This window comes from Rhinopithecus roxellana, chromosome 1 (assembly GCF_007565055.1).
Source record: "Rhinopithecus roxellana isolate Shanxi Qingling chromosome 1, ASM756505v1, whole genome shotgun sequence".
Lineage (NCBI taxonomy): Eukaryota > Metazoa > Chordata > Mammalia > Primates > Cercopithecidae > Rhinopithecus > Rhinopithecus roxellana.
Window position 1 is genome coordinate 90333320 of NC_044549.1, and position 19805 is coordinate 90353124.

At 51.9% G+C, this 19805-nt stretch overlaps 1 protein-coding gene across 12 annotated transcripts; it reads left to right on the forward strand.

Moving 5' to 3' along the window:
• Positions 1-1815: 1815 nt before the first annotated feature.
• On the forward strand, positions 1816-17953 carry BRPF1 (bromodomain and PHD finger containing 1). Of its 12 annotated transcripts, none has more exons than XM_010369421.2 (14): positions 1816-2224; positions 4194-4802; positions 9089-10048; positions 10887-11049; positions 11423-11554; positions 11961-12089; positions 12879-13188; positions 13516-13836; positions 14159-14443; positions 14943-15090; positions 15504-15640; positions 15743-15861; positions 16233-16387; positions 17095-17953. In XM_010369421.2, exons 2-14 carry the CDS (start codon positions 4204-4206, stop codon positions 17276-17278), a joined length of 3642 nt encoding a protein of 1213 aa, XP_010367723.1. In that variant the 5' UTR covers positions 1816-2224; positions 4194-4203; the 3' UTR covers positions 17279-17953. The 12 variants fall into 12 exon arrangements, with proteins under 12 accessions (XP_010367723.1, XP_030783327.1, XP_030783310.1 ...); XM_030927450.1 differs by having other exon boundaries at positions 1821-2224; positions 11961-12107; positions 13513-13836; positions 17095-17944; XM_030927453.1 differs by having other exon boundaries at positions 1821-2224; positions 11961-12107; positions 17095-17944.
• Positions 17954-19805: the final 1852 nt, after the last annotated feature.

Below are 19805 nucleotides of genomic sequence, written 5' to 3' on the forward strand. Positions count from 1 at the left end.
CCTCTGTCTCATGCATATTGGGGAAGGAAGACTATGGGACCCAAGGACTGGGGCCACATCAAGAAGGGGGGAACCAGCATGGCTTCAGCTAGATTCATCCCCATCCTAACACGTTCATCCAATCACTTCTTCATACATTCTTCAAAGACTTTAATAAGTGAAACTTGGTATGTTTTCCTCAGGAGAGAGGCCCACAGTGTTTTTTTCTTTTTTCCATAAAATCCGAATCCTGCACATGGCCCAAAGTTTTCACCAGATTCTCAAACGAATTCCTGACCACTAAAGGAGATGACTTAGTATAACTCTGCTTTGATCCATTTATTCTGAGTTATTTTAAGAAGGATAATAACAGATAATATTTTCTTTGAATATTCACTACATGTCAAACCGTGTGCTAGCATCACCTCATTTAATTCTCACAACAACTCTGTGAGAACAGGTACTATATATTATTCCCACTTTACACATAAGGAAACTGAGGCTCTGAGAGGATGAATCATTTGTTTAAAAGAATTCATCAGTTTGACTTCAGATTCCAAGATCTTAATCAGCAAACCTCTTCCTGGCATGTCGATCTTATTGGGATGGTTTTTAGAAAACAGACATTTTAGTGGGTCAAATGCAAAGTTTGCATTAAGATAAGAGAGAAGCTTTCAGATGCTTTGGACTTTGTCCCAGAACCCTGGAAGAACCTTTCACGCTCCTCTTTGATGACAAAACTGGAGTATTGTTTAAGGATGTCTCCCCTGCCATCCAAGTTCTCTGAAACCCTCAAGAGCTAGCAATAGAGTTTTCGAGCTCTGTTTTACAAATAAGGAACTTGAAGAACTGAACTTGCCCACGTTCACATTGCTAGGAGGTGGCCCACTCACATTAAATCAGCTGTTTTGGCACCATCTTCCAACCAGCAATCCGCAGCACATCCGTGCCAACCCACACAGTTCCCGCCGCTTTACCAGACACAAGCCCTTTCACACACACCGGCCCCAAACCAGCCCCTTCTCTCAGACCCATACCTTTTCTCTAGCACCTCTCCTTTACTTTTCCCGAGTTTCTTCCCTTTCCTTCTGTCACGCCCCGTTATCCCTAATCGGTCCTGCCCTTTCCCTACAGCTCCGCCCGCTGCCTGCCCAAGCCCCGCCTGCTCCCTTCAGCCTCGCGTCGTTTTTTCCAACTCTGTTCTTTATTTCTAGCCCAGCTCCACTTTCCAGACTCGTCCAAAGCTCCGCCCTTTCTCTCCCGAGTACTCTTCTTCTGTTTAACCCCACTTTTTACCTCGCTATTCTAACAGGGCCCCCGCTGTACAGTAGCCCCGCCCCCTCCTCACAAGCCCCGCCCCACAGACCGGTCTAATCTCCAGCCCCGCCCCGGTCCTACCCACAACTCCCGGTCCCTTAGGCTCCAGCTCGCATCCCTCTTGCTCCCGGCCCTGCCCCCAGTCCCGCCCCGTGACTCTGGCCCCGCCTCACCGCCTTCCTCCGAGACCAAGGCCAGGTCCCTCCCGCAGCCGCGGCGCCAGCAGGAGGCAGGGAGCGGAGAGGGAGGAGGCAGAGGGGGAGGGGAGAAGGGCGGGCTCCTCACCCCCAGCCCCGCGCTCACCATCCGTGGCTGCAGATTCGCCACAAACCGCCCAACGACCCCTGATCCCGAATACGGTGACTTCAGTCTCCAGAAACTCCACTCTAAGATGAGAGAGCTAGAGAAGCCCTGTGGGGTGTCCAGGGTCCTTTCTGAATCCCAGAGAACGGTCTTTCGAGCCTCAGCAGGCGGGCGGGGATCCGTGGCGAAAGTGCAACTCAGCAGCGCCGCGGAGCCACGTTTACCCTGCGCAGACGCTGTCGCCGCCGCTGCTGCCGCCGCCGCTGCCACAGCCTTTGCCGCCACGGTCTCCGCCGCCGCTGTCCTCGCGCTGCCTCTGGGAGCCTCCATTGTTCCAGCGGCGCCCGGTCCCGAGACCGGGCATCCTAGGGGTTCGCGAAACGGGCGGCGGCCGACGGAGTTGAGACCCCAGGGCGCCGGCGGGACCGGGAGCAGCAGGGGTCAGCGCAGGAATCCCGGGAGCCGGGACCAAAGCGTGGGGCGGCAGGGGGCCGAGGTGGTGAGGTCTACTGTTTCCGGAGTTGGGGCTCCCCCTTCCCGGCCCGACTTTCCCCGCCGGCCTCCCCAAGTGGGGTCGGAGCCCCGGCGGGCGCCCCCGGCGATGAGCCCGGACTCGAGGTGGCCGGTGAGTGCGGGCCTGGGACCAGGGCGGGAGTGGCCGGCAGGGAAGGGGTAGGCTACATTCGTGGGGCGCGCACTGAGCCGCGTGGCCCGGGAGCCTCTCTGGCAACTCCAGCTGGGAGAACTGACAGTACATTGCTTCCCAGCAGGCATCCTGGGGCAACGGTGTATCTTTCGGGGCTGCCCGGGCCAGTGGCAGGAGAGGAGCCTTGTTTCACTTGTTACACTTCCACAAAAGGGAAACGCCGCCGCATCCGGAGAGTGGGCTGCGGGCACTGCCGGGGCCCAGCCCTATCCCTCCGGCCCCCGCCCCCTACTTCCTCTAGCCCCCTGAGCTTCAGGGGCAGATGCAGCCGCCATTCTCCTTGGGCCCTCCCCACGGGCTTTCTGGTCTCAGTTCTCGTCTCCCTCGCCTGTGCCTCTGCTGCCGGGTTCCAAGGGGAGATTGCCGGATTCGCTGTGCTGCTTTGGGAGCCATTCACCCGGGACCCAGCTTGGAAAGAGGAGAGCTTGTTTGTGCTTCGGTTGGTTTGTGTTTAAAGACACAGCCGCAGGTAGGAAGTAGAAAAGAGTTGCAGTTGGACGTGTAGCGTTACTGATGTGAAAGTCAGGAGCCGTTGACAGAGGAGCTGGAGCCCTCCACTTGCCTGGTCAAGGCACAGGTGGAGAGGCCAAGAGGGGTTATTTTGTCAGGGAGCTCATGATAGCCCGGCCCGGCTGGGATGGTGCCAAGCCCCTAGCTGAATTGTTGAACTCAACTAGGCCGAGAGAAATTGGGGCAGTCTCTGACCAAGCTGGGCTTCCTGAGGCCTGGTGCCATCTGCTGTCTGCACTCACCGAGGAATGTTGGGGAGGGTGAAGGGAGGGCCCCTGCGGACCACCGTGGAGCTGAGCATGCCTAGATTGTCGTGTTCGTGTTTGTACCCTTAGGGTCTGGCACTTGGTAGTCACTCAGTTAATGTTGCGTGAGTGGGTGAAGAGCTCAAATGTGATACAAGCTGCTGTCACTGACTAAATGATCTCAGTTTTCACTTTACTTCACAGTACATCTCCTACCCAGTTCCAGGGCCAGGCTCCCCATAAAGACCTCAAAAGTAAATGAATTATTTCTGTGATCCAGTGATTTCTGCAGGAGTCCAATGCTAAAGCATTGGCCACCCATTCAGCCTTCTACATGGCCTTCATCCCATCTGAGCTCTCAATCTGGTGATCCCCTCATTCAGCTATTCGTTCAACAGATCATTCATTCGTTCACCAAAAACTGAGTGTCCACTGCACGCTAGGTACTGGGGATACAGAGGTGGATAGGCTCAGGAGACAATTTTCAGTATGTCAGGTGCTGTGGTAGAGGTGAGAATGGAATGCTGTGGAAACAGCTCCCCATGGGAAAGTCAGAGAAGTTGTGTCAGAAGTGACATTTGAGCTGGTTTTTTGAAGAACGAGTAGGAGCCTACCAATCAGAAAGGATGGAAGGCATTCCAAATAGAGATCATTTTGCAGGAATGAGAGGTTATAACATTCAGGGAATGGTAGGTTCCCCTGTGTAAACAAAATCAGCTGTAACTTGTAAAAAGAATCTGGAAAGGAGGACTCAGGCCAGAAAGTGAAAGGAGCTCTTTGAATGGCGTTATAGAGAATTTGGAATATTATCTTGAAGGAACTGGGGACCATCAGGAGGCTTTTAGTGAAGAGACTGTCATGATCATTACTACCTGGTAGAAAGATCACTTTCCTATATGATGTGAGATTGGGCTAGAGGAGTTGAGACATAGGGCAGGATAACCAGGCAAGAGGTGATGAGGGCCCAGATCCGGGCCATGGTGGCGGAGATGGCATTTGGAGACATTGTAGAGGTAGGCTGGCCAGGACCTGGTGACTCCAAGTGAGGGCGAGGACTGGAAAGACTGGGGTCTCTGGTGCAAATGGCCAGGAACTCATCCCCAGCCTTATGCTAACTGATCTGTGTATTCTAGATGTGACAGCATGGGGGTGGACTTTGATGTGAAGACTTTCTGCCACAACTTGCGGGCGACTAAGCCACCATACGAGTGCCCAGTGGAGACCTGCCGAAAGGTCTACAAGAGTTACAGTGGTATTGAGTACCACCTGTACCACTATGACCACGACAACCCACCACCACCACAACAGACTCCACTCCGCAAGCACAAGAAGAAGGGGCGCCAGTCACGCCCAGCCAACAAGCAGTCACCCAGCCCCTCAGAGGTCTCACAGTCACCAGGCCGTGAGGTGATGAGCTATGCACAGGCCCAGCGCATGGTGGAGGTGGACTTGCATGGCCGCGTCCACCGCATCAGCATCTTTGACAACCTGGATGTGGTGTCAGAGGATGAGGAAGCCCCCGAGGAGGCCCCTGAGAATGGCAGCAACAAGGAGAACACTGAGACACCAGCTGCTACTCCCAAGTCAGGCAAACATAAGAACAAGGAGAAGCGCAAGGACTCCAACCATCACCACCACCACAATGTTTCTGCAAGCACCACTCCCAAGCTGCCAGAGGTGGTCTATCGGGAGCTGGAACAGGACACCCCTGATGCCCCACCCCGGCCAACTTCCTATTACCGGTAAGGCCACCCCTACCTTGCAGCTCTGGAAAACTGGTCAAGCAGGGCTCAGGAGCCAGAGAGAGGTGAGAGGCACAGAGAGAAGAGTGGTGGGAATAAAGAATAGTGAAAGAACACTGATTTTGCCAGGGCAGTGAGTGGAATGGTACCCTACTAATGGTGGCACTTACTCTACAGTGCCACATGCCACTCCTTTATTTTTTTCTCACAACTCTCAGGTAGATATTTTTCTCATTTCACAGATGAGGAAACTATGGTCAAGAAAGAATGCCAGATTTTTCTTTTTCTTTTTCTTTTTTTTTTGAGACAGGGTCTGGCTCTGTCACCCAACCTGGAGTGCAGTGGCATGATCTTGGCTCACCCCAACTTCCGCCTCCCGTGCTTAAGTGATCCTCCCACTCAGCCTCCTGAATATCTGCAACTGAAGGCACATGCCACCATGCCCAGCTAGTTTTTTAAATTTTTTGTAGAGATGAGGTTTCACCACATTGCCTAGGCTGGTCTTGAATTCCTGGGCTCAAGCGATCCACCCACCTCAGCCTCCCAAAGTGCTGGGATTATAGGCATGAGCCACTGTGCCCGGCCAGACTTACCTAAAAGCACATGCCAGTAGATAGCTGAACTGGAGTTCAAACCTGGGTCCTTCTGACTCCATAGCTGTACTGTTTCCACTGTGGCAAAACATCCTGTTTCTGATTCCTGGCCCTCTCCATTTCATTACTGAATGACCTTGGGAAATGCATCCAACTTAAGGTGTTTTAAGGACCCCATCTGCAGAGCAGATACAGTATTTCTCTGCCTCCGTAAAGGCAGAAGACTAGGATCACTGATTTCATAAGGTACTAAAAGCACTTTGTAAATCTGCAGAGGTAATTCTCCCACTATTTGTTATTGTCATTTGTCCTTTAACATGTTTAAGCGGTATTTTATACTTAAGCAACATTTAATACTCCTCCAGTGACCCTTTTATTTTTGTCATTTAATTGTTTCTTTAACATGAGGTATAAAGGTGAAGGGATGTGGGGGGGCAGTGTGGTGGTGAAACTACTTGGAGAAATCCTGGCTAAAGGATGGCACAAAAACCAAGTGTAAAACCTCTCTGAAAGTTGGCATCCAAGGCAAAAAAGGCATTCTGATGAGTTAATTTGCCAAGAATGGTAAGTTTGTTGTCAGCTAATTAGAAGGCCTGATCTCTGAGGAGGATTTGTCATAAAGGCTTTTATATGAAAAGCATTTTTTAGCAAAAGTGCAGTCCACATGATGTTATTCCTCCATTCTTTTTTTCCGTTTTTCTTGTTTTGAGATGGAGTCTCGCTCTGTTGCCAGGCTGGATTACAATGGCGCGATCTCGGCTCACTGCAACCTCCGTTGGGTTCAAGCAATTCTCGTGCCTCAGCCTGCCAAGTAGCTGGGATTACAGGCACGTGCCACCACATCCAGCTAATTTTTGTGTTTTTAGTAGAGGTGGGGTTTCACCATGTTGGCCAGGATGGTCTCGATCTCCTGACCTCGTGATCTGCCCGCCTCAGCCTCCCAAAGTGCTGGGATTACAGGCATGAGCCACCCACCGCGCCTGGCCTAAACCTCAATTCTTTAAAAGCAAATCTGGGAACACAAGCAGTATGGCCGGTAGCACTTTCTTCTCTCTACTGTTAGAGCTTAAGCCCATCTCTCTCTTCCTCTCCCATTCTTTCATCTTTTCAGTCCAATTCCACTTCCTTCTGGCTTTCCACAGTCTTGCTCTTTTCCGTCCACACTGACTGCCATACCCACCTCTGCTCCACTCCTAACACACAGACCCCTCTTTGGACTTCCCCTCCCTCCCAGTGGCCCTTGAGTTCTCTCTGCTCTAACAGGCAGCCAAGTCCAGCTCATTAGCTGCTTTTCTTCCTCCCTCCACTTAGATTCACTCTTCTTTCTGGGGATCAGATCTGTTCTTTAGGGGAGCAATTCTCAGCAGGTGCACTGCAAACAACTGGGAAGTGTATTGCATGGAATTTGTTACCACTGTTGGTAGAACTGCCCAAGTTTTGGAAATGACTGACTTTCTATAGAAATTGAGAAGATTTGAGGTCACTTCTCTAATAGCATCACTTTCTTTTGCTTGAATTCTGATATGCTTCCTTGAGGGGGAGAGAGAGGGTGGCATGTCAGCTGGTGTGCCAGGAATTACACGACATGCAGCCTACCTTATCTGTACTGCAGCCTGTAATCTGGGTGCCTGTGGGAGTGTGTTATGCACCATCACATAATGTCACGTGTGTCATGGCAGAGAAAAGGGTGAGAATTGGTGCTGAAGAGAGCTGGTGCCAAGGCCTAGAAGAAGCCAGATGGTTCACACCATCCATGAGTCATACCCTTGTTCAAAGATAGGGATGTTGCAGTCACCTTGGGGAAGAGGTAAAGGGCTAAAAAGGAAGAAGCTGCTTCCTACAATGTTTCAGTCTCTCTCCCTTCCACCCCCAAAATGCCTTTCAAATGAACAGTGATGAGTGCCTGTATCTGTATGGCAAATCAGACACAATCCTCACTTCTGTTGTGTAGTGGGGAAGTTAGACACATAAACAGCTATAATGCTAGGAAGATGGGTAAGGGCCATACAAAAACTAACAACATTTATTGAGTGTATGCTGCACACCAGGCACTGTCCTAAGCACTTTACCTCCATTAACTCATTTATTGCTCACAATAGCTGTGTGAAATAGGTTCAGATTAGCATCATCACTTTACAGATGAACAAACGAGGCTCAGGGAGCTTAGCTCACTTACCCTCTGTTAGACAGGACCCAGGCAGTGTGGCTCCAGCGCCTGTGTGTCCCGGCCCACTCTAGCAGCCAAAGTCCCATCTCTCACATGAGTGGAGAAACAGGAGCTAATGTTTTTCTAGGACCTGCTGTGTGCCATTTGACTTAGCTCATTCATTTTTAAAAAGAACTTTTTAATAAAAAGATAAATGTTCATATTTGCACGCGTCTGTATGTGGTCACATGTGACTTAGTGGTTAGGTGGCATTTTACACCAAGGTGCTCACACTTCCTTCCATGGGCCTGCTGGGGACTGCTGGAGCCTGATGGAGCCTGATGGGGTAGTAGGCACCAGGCAAGGTACTATATAAATAATTGTAAAGGCCAAGAGTTTGTAGCCTATTCATTTTTATAATTCCACATAATCCTGACAGTATCTTTGTGAGTAGGTAGTAGGTAGTATTATCCTCATTCTGTCATCAATAAAACTGAGGTTCAGAACAGCAGTGATGTCCTGAAAGTCACAGAATGGCAGAGCCAGAATTCAAATCTGGTTTACTTAGAAGCCAAAGCCCCATTCTTTCCTTTGTACCCTGTAGTTCACAGTGCCAGAGTCTAGGCTACCTATAGCATGGCAGGCAAGAAGCACCTTCTCTGTGTGACAAGCACCTAGAGCAGCCCTCAATTCCAGGCCTGTTGGCACAGTAAGTGATACAGGGTGGACATTAAGAGCACTGGGGCTGGAGGTTGAATGCCTCTGCCTGTGCCATTCCCTTGTTATGTGACGTATTTGTGTTTTGATTAACTTCTCAAAGCTTAAGTTTTCTCATCTACAAAATGAGGACAATAAGAACACTAACTCTATGGCTGTGGTAAGAATAAATGTAATAGTTAAGCACAATGCCTGGCTCATAGTAAATCCTCAGTAAACCTTAGCTATTATAATTGTTATCTCCCAAGGCTATCCAGTGAACAAACATATCACCTAGAGTTTGTGATGGAGCTTTGAGCTGATGTTGGCACCAGCTGAGAGAAGACCCATGGCAGCTCTAGTTGAGGCCCTGCCCACCAGTGCTAAAACAACTTATATGTAATTTGTCAGTGACATCCAGTGACCTTCCTTCTTCCCTGATTCTTCATACCATCATCTGGACCACTCCAAGGGGTACTAACTGCCCCACCTTCCTCCTTTTAGAGGAGGCTGTCTGCGCCTCTGCAACCCAAAGAAGATGGTGTCACATATAGCAGCTAGGACATGAGCTTTGCAGTGGCAGGTCTGGGTTCACATCCCAGCTCCACCACTTTCTCACAAGTGAGCTGGGGCCAGGCGATTAACCTTCCTAACCTAAAGCCTTAGGTTTTCTTTTCAGCAAAATAGAAATGATGATAGTACCTATAATATCTGAAGTTAAGGTGAGGATGAAATGAGACAACACATCTGAAGGGCACAGGCAGAATAAGTGCTCAGTGGCAAATGACCCATCGTCTTTAAGGGAGGGAAGTCTCAACCATGTGATGCTGAGCTCCCTGTGTGTACCATAGGTACATCGAGAAGTCTGCAGAGGAGCTGGACGAGGAAGTAGAGTATGACATGGATGAGGAGGACTACATCTGGTTGGATATCATGAATGAGCGTCGGAAGACAGAGGGTGTAAGTCCCATCCCGCAGGAGATCTTTGAGTACCTAATGGACCGACTAGAGAAGGAGTCGTACTTTGAGAGTCATAATAAAGGCGACCCCAATGCGCTAGTGGATGAGGATGCTGTTTGCTGTATCTGCAATGATGGTGAGTGCCAGAACAGCAATGTCATCCTCTTCTGTGACATGTGCAACCTGGCCGTGCACCAGGAGTGCTACGGTGTCCCCTATATCCCTGAGGGCCAGTGGCTATGCCGCCGTTGCCTGCAGTCACCCTCTCGTGCTGTGGATTGTGCCCTGTGCCCCAACAAGGGTGGTGCCTTCAAGCAGACAGATGACGGGCGCTGGGCCCATGTGGTGTGTGCCCTGTGGATCCCTGAGGTCTGCTTCGCCAACACGGTCTTCCTAGAGCCTATTGACAGCATTGAGCACATCCCACCAGCTCGCTGGAAGCTCACCTGCTACATTTGCAAACAACGGGGCTCAGGGGCCTGCATCCAGTGCCACAAGGCCAACTGTTACACAGCTTTCCATGTGACATGCGCCCAGCAGGCTGGCCTTTACATGAAGATGGAGCCTGTGCGGGAGACAGGCGCCAACGGCACCTCTTTCAGTGTCCGCAAGACAGCCTACTGCGACATCCACACGCCTCCAGGTTCAGCACGCCGACTGCCTGCCCTGTCGCACAGTGAGGGTGAGGAGGATGAAGATGAGGAAGAGGATGAGGGTAAGGGCTGGAGCTCAGAGAAAGTCAAGAAGGCCAAGGCCAAGTCCCGGATCAAAATGAAGAAGGCACGGAAGATCCTGGCAGAGAAGCGGGCAGCAGCACCTGTGGTGTCAGTGCCCTGCATCCCACCACACAGGTATGTGGGGAGCTGGTGGACCGGCAGGTGAGGGAGAAAGCCTTTTGGAGAGGAGCTGGCAGCCTCCTGAGTGGAATAGCAGGGCTGAGCTATCTTCTTCCCAGGAGTGGAATGTCAGGGCTGGGCTATCTTCCCAGGAGCTGCATAGAAGTTAAAAAGAACATATTTTCAAAAGAGATAGTTGTCTTTAGCAGGTCACCTGACTTAAGAGCCAGAAATGTCAACTTTTATCTAGCATAGCTAACAGGTGTTTTGAACTGCCCTTCATTTTGATGGTGTGGTTTGTTGGGATGGAAGAGGATGGAACTGCCACTGGCAGCAATGGAAAAAGTAGTCTGATTATGAAGAAACAAATAGAATGAAAAACGGGGAAGGGGAAGCTCAAGAAGTTGTGAAGGGGTTACTGCCTCTCATGTGGGCTGTGATGGCCAGGGTTTTTTTCAGTTCTCTCGTGCCATTTATTTGATTTATTATATGTTTCTGCTATACAGTTGTACTTCATCTTAAAACCTTCAAAGGCTTAGTCTCAGTGGGGCTCTCAGGGTCAAATAGTACTCTGGGCTGCCGTGACTAGAGCAGTCTTCGGGGCAGAAGTCCTTGATCCCTGGTATACAGGGTTAGGGATCTGGTTTAGTGATGGGAGCTTGGTTTCCTTTCTGCTGTGGTACCATTGATGGCACCACTCTCTTCCTTGCCTTAAGTCCAGAGTCCCAGGCCTTTTGGACAAGAGATACTTTCCCTTCATCCCCATTCAGGAACTCTCACTGGCCAGAGACCCTTGCTCTGCTTAAGAGAATCAGGGCCCAACAGGTTTTACTCTTTGTTTCCTGCCTCCCAGGCTTAGTAAAATCACCAACCGCCTGACAATCCAAAGGAAGAGCCAGTTCATGCAGAGGCTGCACAGCTACTGGACACTGAAGCGGCAGTCACGGAATGGGGTCCCATTGCTACGTCGCCTGCAGACACACCTGCAGTCTCAGAGGAACTGTGACCAAGTCGGGGTACTGTTTCCAGTTCCCTGTGGGCTGTGGGAACTAGGGCCAGGGGGATGAAAACCAAAATTTGCAACTGTAGTTTCCAGTATCAGAGGGTTTAGACTCTTTCCTCCTTTAAGCTAGCCCTCAAGCAAGGATCAGCATGGAATCCTCAGTGAAAGGATGTTGTTCCTATGTGTTTATGTATTCATTCAACGAACACCAAGCATTTATTCTGCCAGGCCTTAGGGACACACAGATTGAGGCACTACCAGTAAATTGCTGTGCTCCCTCTTTTGGCTTGACCTGCCCTTGACCTGAGTTTCCTGGGCTCTCTTCTCCCTGCTGACCTTTCCTCTGGCTTTCTAATCATTCCCTGATCTTTCTTTTGCCTCTGCAGAGAGATTCTGAGGATAAGAACTGGGCCCTTAAAGAACAGCTCAAGTCCTGGCAGCGGCTCCGGCATGACTTAGAGCGAGCTCGGCTGCTGGTGGAATTGATCCGCAAGCGGGAAAAACTCAAAAGGGAGACGGTGAGTGATCCTGGGCCAGCCCTATTTTATAAAGGAGGAAACAGACCCAGGAGAAGGAAAAGTGTGTGTCCCCCAGCCAGATAGCAGCAGGGCTGATGCTAGAGTCAGGTCTCCTGGTTCTTGGTGTGCTTTTAAAAGGTCTACTGGAAGCAGAATGTCACAGGAGCGTATGAACAGAATCCTGAGTTATGTGACATAGGTAGCTGATGCTGGTAGTTCAAGAAAGGGGGAGGCCAGAATCGTTGGTGCAAGTTTCTTATACCTCGTAGAAGGTAGACCTGTATGAGTGCACCCAGCTGTGAGGGTGGGAAAGAAGGTGGCTTCCCAGGCCAGCTGGAACCATATCCTCAGACCTCTGCCACTGGACTGGCCGGGGCCTGGCTGATCAGGCCTTTTTCTGTGTTAGATCAAAGTTCAGCAGATTGCCATGGAGATGCAGCTGACCCCTTTCCTCATCCTCCTTCGCAAAACCTTGGAGCAGCTCCAAGAGAAGGACACAGGCAACATCTTCAGCGAGCCGGTCCCTCTGTCTGAGGTAACCGAATTGGACGAAGTAAGAATCCCTTCCCCTCACTCCACCTTCTCTCTGTTCCTCTCCCAATTGGACCCCTGCTGCAGGTCTGGGCCAGGGACTAGATGGGGACCTTGAAGAGAGGGGCTGGTGGCTCTGGGGCAGGATGAACTGGAGCCACATGTATCACCTGGACTCTGTCTTGTCCCTGTCACACCCCAAGGGCCCAGAATGGGAGGCAGTCTGCACTCCTTCCCCAGAGGCAGGGACTGAGTCTGCCAAATGAATAATCCCAGGGCAGGAAGACACTTTCGGGGTGCTGAACCCTAGAACGGAGACTTTAGAAGGCTCAGCACCTAAAGAACCAGCTCTGAAGCCCTAGGTCCTGACTGGCAGACTCTTCTCTCTAAAAGGTATAAAATGAGAGGTCTGAGGCAGCAGCCTCCTTATAAGTTACTGTTAAGTAAAAGGAGCTCTAGGAATGCAAGGTGGTGTTTATTTTCAGAGGAGTCCCCAAGCCATTTTCTTACTAAAGCCTCATGTAGTCTAAAAAGTATATTTGGCTCTACTTTCATGATTTTCTAGGAGAGGAAAAGTAGGCCCAGAGAGGTGAAGAGACTTGCCAAAGTCACACAGCTTGTGACTGGTAAAGTCAGGACCAGAATTCAGCTTTCCTTTCGCCTGTGCTATATGCCTGCTTCTAACTGATGGGAGGAGGTTGCTGGATATATTTCAGGGGGGCTTGTTAGGAGCAGGGTTCGGGGCAATGAGGAGGATATCTCTACTTAAAACAAATTTGCCCTGCCCTCCCAGGTACCTGACTACCTAGACCACATCAAAAAGCCCATGGACTTTTTCACCATGAAGCAGAACTTGGAGGCTTACCGCTACCTGAATTTTGATGATTTTGAGGAGGACTTCAACCTCATCGTCAGCAACTGCCTCAAGTATAACGCCAAGGACACCATCTTCTACCGGGCAGCAGTGCGGCTTCGTGAACAGGGTGGTGCTGTGCTCCGCCAGGCCCGGCGCCAGGCAGAAAAAATGGGCATTGACTTTGAGACGGGCATGCATATCCCCCACAGCCTGACTGGAGATGAGGCCACACACCACACTGAAGATGGTGGGTGATATGTCACACACACATATAAGAGGCCAATGCCAGGGATGGACAGCTTTCCAAAAGTCCCCTCCTGGGAGCAGGCAGTGTAGGCAGAAAGCAGCTAGGCTGAGCAGTGGCACACTATCCCCAGGAATGCTCCCCAAGAAGCCAGACTGGGTGAATGGATAGCAGTGCCCGTCATTCCACATCTTGGTGCTGCTATTTTACAGCTGTTCCTGGTGAGAAGCCGAGGAGGGATGAGTGGGTTTCTTGCTGCCTGCCCAGGTTCAAGGGGCCCTGAGGGCTGCCCGGAATCTGACCTTTCCCCTCCAACCTTACTCCTAGCAGCCGAGGAAGAGCGGCTGGTCTTGCTGGAGAACCAGAAGCACCTGCCAGTGGAAGAGCAGCTGAAGCTGCTTCTGGAGCGGCTGGACGAAGTGAATGCCAGCAAGCAGAGTGTGGGCCGCTCACGGCGTGCAAAGATGATCAAGAAAGAGATGACGGCACTGCGGCGGAAGCTTGCCCACCAGCGAGAGACTGCACGTGATGGGCCTGAGCGGCACGGCCCCTCGAGCCGGGGAAGTCTGACACCCCACCCGGCAGCCTGTGACAAGGATGGGCAGACAGATAGTGCCGCAGAGGAGAGCAGCAGCCAGGAGACAAGCAAAGGTCTGAATCCCATGGCATGGTGGACCCCAAAGCAAGTCAGACTTTGGCTCTACAGCACACACTCAACCCCTGCCATTCCCCAGGCAGAGGTCCCTCCTACACAGCTAGCTGTACTTTCTCCCTCATTCCCCAATCAGGGGCCTCTTAGCTGCCTCTCTGGCTATTTGTATAAGAGTTAATGTTCCAAATTCCAAGCCCCTAAAATGATCTCCCCAACTTTAGCTGGAGTAATGGCCCTATATACCCAGGGCATGACCCTGGATATCTACCTTTCTCAAATCAGGCCCCTCACCAACTCTCCTTCTTTCTTTCTCTGCTCCAGGCCTGGGTCCCAACATGTCCTCAACCCCCGCACATGAGGTGGGCAGGAGAACCTCAGTTCTGTTCTCCAAAAAGAACCCGAAGACAGCTGGACCGCCCAAGAGGCCGGGCCGGCCCCCCAAAAACCGGGAGAGCCAGATGACCCCCAGCCACGGAGGCAGTCCTGTGGGGCCCCCCCAGCTCCCCATCATGAGCTCCCTGCGTCAGCGCAAGAGGGGTAGGAGCCCCCGGCCCAGTTCGAGTTCAGACAGCGACAGTGATAAGTCCACAGAAGACCCCCCAATGGGTGAGCCTTACCATCACCCAGCCCCCCAAGAGAGTGAGCAAAGCTGCCATTCTTCCCAGCATACTCCCAGTTACCCCTTTATTTGCCCATAAAAGAGAGAGCTAGAAGGGCCCTTAGGAATCCTTTAACTCCACTCACTCATCTTACAATTGGGAAAACTGAGGCCCAGAGACACTATGACCCAGCTAGAGTCCCACCCAGGGCCCCCCGCCTCCATTGTATCACTTTACCTTTTCTCTTCTCGCCTTCCTTGGGGATCTCCTGCCCTTTAAGCCGTTTGTGTCCTAAAGCCAGTAACTGCCAAGGGAAGCAAGGGGTGGGGCAGGGCTGTGGCCAACTGTGGTAGACACTGCCCAGAGCTAGCTCTGCTGGCAAAGGTTGGAGGAATTTTCCAGCACGGAAGGGGAACCCCAGCTCTAAGTCCCTCTTACCTCCATGTCATCTCTGATCTACATCTTCCTGACCGGTTCCTTCCCTCCTCCCCTTCCCTTCAACCAAGACTTACCAGCCAATGGCTTCAGCGGTGGAAACCAGCCAGTGAAGAAGAGTTTCTTGGTATACCGTAATGACTGCAGCCTTCCCCGGAGCAGCTCAGACTCTGAGTCCAGCAGCAGTAGCAGTAGCAGCGCTGCCTCAGACCGGACCAGGTACCAGCCGTCCAGATCAAGGCCAGCCTCAGGGGATGCCCTTCCAGGGCTCTTGGGCCTTTCTAGGTTTCCCTGTTGGAAGTGGGGTGGCTGCCATCTCAGTCTAGAATAAGATGACTCAAACTCAAGGTTTTCTGTTAAATAAATAAATCAGTGTTACCATTAATGGAACAGAGAGAACCATCCTGGGTTAAGGTGATGATTAGAGTATGCACTCCTGCCGCCACTGCTCAGTCTAACCCACCTCAGGTCACCAGCCTAGCCCCTGTGGGTGTTTGAATTTGAAATTCCTCATATAGCCTCTGCTTTCCAAAAGTCTCAGACCCTAGGGGCTTTAAGAGCAGAGGGCACATACCATGCTGTTCCCCATTCTTCCCCTCCTTTGAGCTGAGCTCCCATTGTCTTGTCCACAGCACAACACCCTCAAAACAAGGCCGGGGCAAACCTTCCTTCTCTCGGGGCACTTTCCCAGAGGACAGCAGTGAGGATACCTCAGGCACTGAGAATGAGGCCTACTCCGTGGGCACTGGCCGCGGCGTGGGCCACAGCAGTAAGTTCCCTTGCCCAAGGCCAGGGATGCTGGGGACCCAGTGTCAGGGCCTCGCCAGCCCCCCAGCTGCTGATCCACCCCCTCTCCCCCATTCCTGTGAAGTGGTAAGGAAGAGTCTGGGCCGGGGAGCTGGCTGGCTGTCAGAGGATGAGGACTCCCCGCTGGATGCTCTGGACCTCGTGTGGGCCAAATGCCGAGGGTATCCATCATACCCAGCTCTGGTATGCTCCGCTTCTGTTGTTATGCCCCTTGCTTTCCAATCCCAGAATACAGATTCACAGTTAGCAGACTTTCCCTATTCCCTGCTGAGCTGTGGGGCACAGTTTCTTGGCAAGGTAGACTGGTGGGCAGATACAGCTTGAGTACCACTTAGAGGCTCCCACTCAGTTTCTCCATCTCTCCCTTTTCCTTCTCTTTGCTCCTTGGGCTCTGAAATAATTTAGCGTGGAAAGAAGCTGAGGGTCAGCATTGCAGTTCTAGTAGCATGATAACCTTTCTGTCCCCACTTCAGACGTACTCTTTAAGTTCTTGAGGAGGGCAAGCCTTGGGAGGACGTGGACTGAACCCGACTGGGCTCTTATTACACCCTCAGATCATTGATCCAAAGATGCCCCGAGAAGGTATGTTCCACCATGGAGTTCCCATCCCTGTGCCCCCACTGGAGGTGCTGAAACTTGGGGAGCAGATGACCCAGGAAGCCCGAGAGCATCTCTACCTCGTCCTCTTCTTTGACAACAAACGAACCTGGTAAGGAGGGGAGCATTTGGTGTGACTCACAGCCACAGATGCAGCCCTGTGTGGTATGGAGGCAGACTGCCAGGAAACTCCAGCAACAGGCAGACTGGGCTAGCACAAGTCAGTGGGGGCGGGACTTAGAACAGTTTTTTGAGCAAAAGGGTTGTGTCAGCCATGTGTCTGAGAGGCTGAGTGGGCACTAGCGGACAAACAGCTGTAGCTAGATACCAAAGGACCATCAGAGACTATGACAAATATAGAGGTGGCTCCCACCCAGACTCAGATGGCTTCTAGACTTAGTTTTCCCACCTCTGCCTCCATGGTGACAAAATGAGGATAAAGCAGGCATAAACATTCAGGCTCTGAATCCCTCTTCTGTCATATTTGCACATGTAGTCTTTTTGTTAATTGTCTGCAGAGGATATTCAATGTCAGTGAAGTCTGCCTAGAGCCTATGGCACAGGGTAGCTACTTCTGGTGAGGTCAGGGCGCCTCCTTTTTGTACCTATAAATACCCTGTGATTACCCTCCTGCTGCCACCACACAGTATAACCATTGACTGGGCTCTTTCATCTCTAGACCATGAGCACTCCTTTGAGGGCAGGGGCCATCACAGAGTCTGCCCAGAGTGGGTGCTTGGGCAGTGTACTTAATAGAGAAGGAAGGCTGGTCCTTACTCTCCCTGAGATGATTTATTTGATCTTCACCTTGTCCTATAGGCAGTGGCTGCCCAGGACCAAGCTGGTTCCTCTGGGTGTGAACCAGGACCTAGACAAGGAGAAGATGCTGGAGGGCCGCAAGTCCAACATCCGCAAGTCAGTACAGATCGCCTACCACAGGGCTCTGCAGCACCGCAGCAAGGTGCAAGGCGAGCAGAGCAGTGAGACCAGCGATAGTGATTGATACTGCTCAACACAGCCCAACCTACACAGGGTCACACAACCCTGTGACCTCTCTCCTCCCCTTTGCTCACTGTCCTGGAGTGGCACCGGCCTCTGCACTGACTCATTTCTGGTCTTGGGGCCAGTCTCAGGGGAAGCTGGGTGGGGGAGGTCCCTCCTGCCCTAAGTGCAGCTGGACTGTACAGAACACTCCAAGGGCCAGTGGCAGTTCAGTGCAAGGAGAGGGAGGGCCCACAGGTCAGAAAGAGCTCCAGAGACCTCACAGCATTGTAGGGCGGGGTGGTGGGCCAAAGTTAGGACACTGCATAAAACAGGCCATCCCACCACCTCTACCTGCTCATGCCAGGAGAATCTATAACTGCCTAGAGGCCTGAGGCCCCTACCGGTGGTGAGGTGAGCGGGCATCTGTCCAGCCTGGAAGAGGGGCACTAGGTGACTCCCTCCCCTGCTGTTGTAAATACTGTAATTATCGGAGAATTTAAATTATTCTCATTTGTAACTGCGTTTCCGGGTCGCGCCAGAGTCATTTGGTACTAAAAAAAAAAAAAAAAAAACTGGGGCCTGTCCCCATTTCCCTTCTCTTTCCCATAGATTCCCCCACCTTTCAAACTGGTTTGTATTTATTTCAAAGGAAGAAAATATATTGATTCTTAGAAAATAAACTGTCTTTTTAGAATTCTTTGTTCTTCCCCCCTGCCAGGGCAAAGGGGATACAAAGGGAGGTTCTGTGCCCCAGGGATGATACATAATTGGGCCCAAGTGGTTGCTGACTGCTGTGCATGCTACATTTATAAGACATAGCAGAGAGAGCTCCCGTTGCCCATGCGTGGAGTGAGTGGCAGGCTCTGTGCTAAGCACCTTTAAACACTCAGCTTTGCGTAATCCTTGCAATAACTATAGGTAGTTTAATAATAGGCTGGTTATCTCCACAAAGATGCTGAGGTTTCAAAAAATTATCTTGCCTACAGTTCCTACAGTTCCTAGTTCCTACAACTAGGAAGGTACAGAGCTAGAATTGGAACCCAGGTCTGTTTGCAAAGCTGGCTCTTCAACCAGTATGCTGAACTGCCAGGGGAAGAGTCAACTGTTGATTCCTTCTTGGCCCTCAGAGGCCTGAAGTCCTTTGCCAATGGCATGGCCCCAAGTGTTTCAGCATCACTGCAGCTGAGACCTTCCCCACTGCTTAACTGGAGACAGAGCAGGGATGGAGAGGGTTGCTGTTTGCTCACTCCCAACCTCGGCACCTTCATTCCAGACTCCACCGACATTTATTGAAGGAATGCCTTCCAAGTGCTAGGCGCCTATGGGGTGGCATGCCTACAGATAGGAACAGTCACAGGAAAAAGGGGCGGCCCAGACCTTGCAGCCACTGAGGAGTGGCACTGAGCCAATGATGGCATTGGTCTGATGTTGATTCCATGCTCACGGTACACTCTGCTAGGTCTCTGGCTGGGATATAAGGGTCAATCCGCTGCAGATGTTGCTCTTTAAGAACTTGCAGTCTGGGCAGGGTGCAGTGGCTCACGCTTGTAATCCCAACACTTCAAGAGGCCAAGGCGGCTGGATCACGAGGTCAAGAGATCGAGACCATCCTGGCCAACATGTGAAACCCCGTCTCTACTAAAAATACAAAAATTAGCTGGGCGTGGTGGTGCATGCCTGTAGTCCCAGCAACTTGGGAGGCTGAAGCAGGAGAATCGCTTGAACCCGGGAGGCGGAGGTTGCAGTGAGCCGAGATCGCACCATCACACTCCAGCCCGGGCGACTGGGTGAGACTCCGTCTCAAAAAAAAGAACTTGCAGCCTGATAGTTAAGATACAGCAACCCCAAATCCCTATGCTAGAAGGTGAGAATGGCCCAGATAAAGTTCATATCTCTTAGCTCCCTGCTGTTTCACGTCATTCTCCAGAAGGGAAGACATTAAATAATCCATCCTCCTGCTCCAGGCGGCTGGACGAGGCTGGCTGCCTCAGGGCCACACACTGGGACTTGGACTCAACCTGATGGGCTTCTGGGCCCAGCCCCAGACAAACCCCCGGCACAGGCCCCATTCTGAGGAAAGCATGAGCAGATGGAGGATGGAAGGAATGAATGCCCAAGAGAGCAGGCAGCAGCTGTGGCGGCCGGCGGGACAATCCGAGGAGACGCCTCTGAAGTCCTGAGGTCTCAGGGGACGCCTAAAGGCCTTGAAGGGGACAAACTTAGCGGGCAGGCGCAAAAGAGAATACTCTGGAGACACTTCCCGAGGGCTCTAGGGCCTGAGCTGTGTTGCTCCGGTTCTTGGAGAAGATAGGGTTCGTGGGAGGAGGCCCAAGGAGGGCGAACGCCTAAGACTGGAGAGGCTCGGGGGACAACGGCTCTCGGAGGACAGGCTGGGAAAGGACGTGGCTTTGAAGACGGACAGCCCTGAGGAACCGCGGGGCGCCCGGATGGAACGCGTTAGCTCCCCGAGTGCAGACAATCCCGGTGGGGGAAAGGCCAACAGCGGGCAGACAGCCCAGTGCGCGCCAACCGCGCGGGCGCCTCGC

Bases quoted from the DNA above. Each gene is read 5' to 3' on its own strand.
- BRPF1 (XM_030927427.1), top strand. From the start codon at position 4,204: ATGGGGGTGGACTTTGATGTGAAGACTTTCTGCCACAACTTGCGGGCG. The intron at 11,555-11,960 runs GTGAGTGATCCT...TTTCTGTGTTAG, and splicing joins AAAAACTCAAAAGGGAGACG to ATCAAAGTTCAGCAGATTGC. The intron at 15,862-16,232 runs GTATGCTCCGCT...TTACACCCTCAG, and splicing joins ATCCATCATACCCAGCTCTG to ATCATTGATCCAAAGATGCC.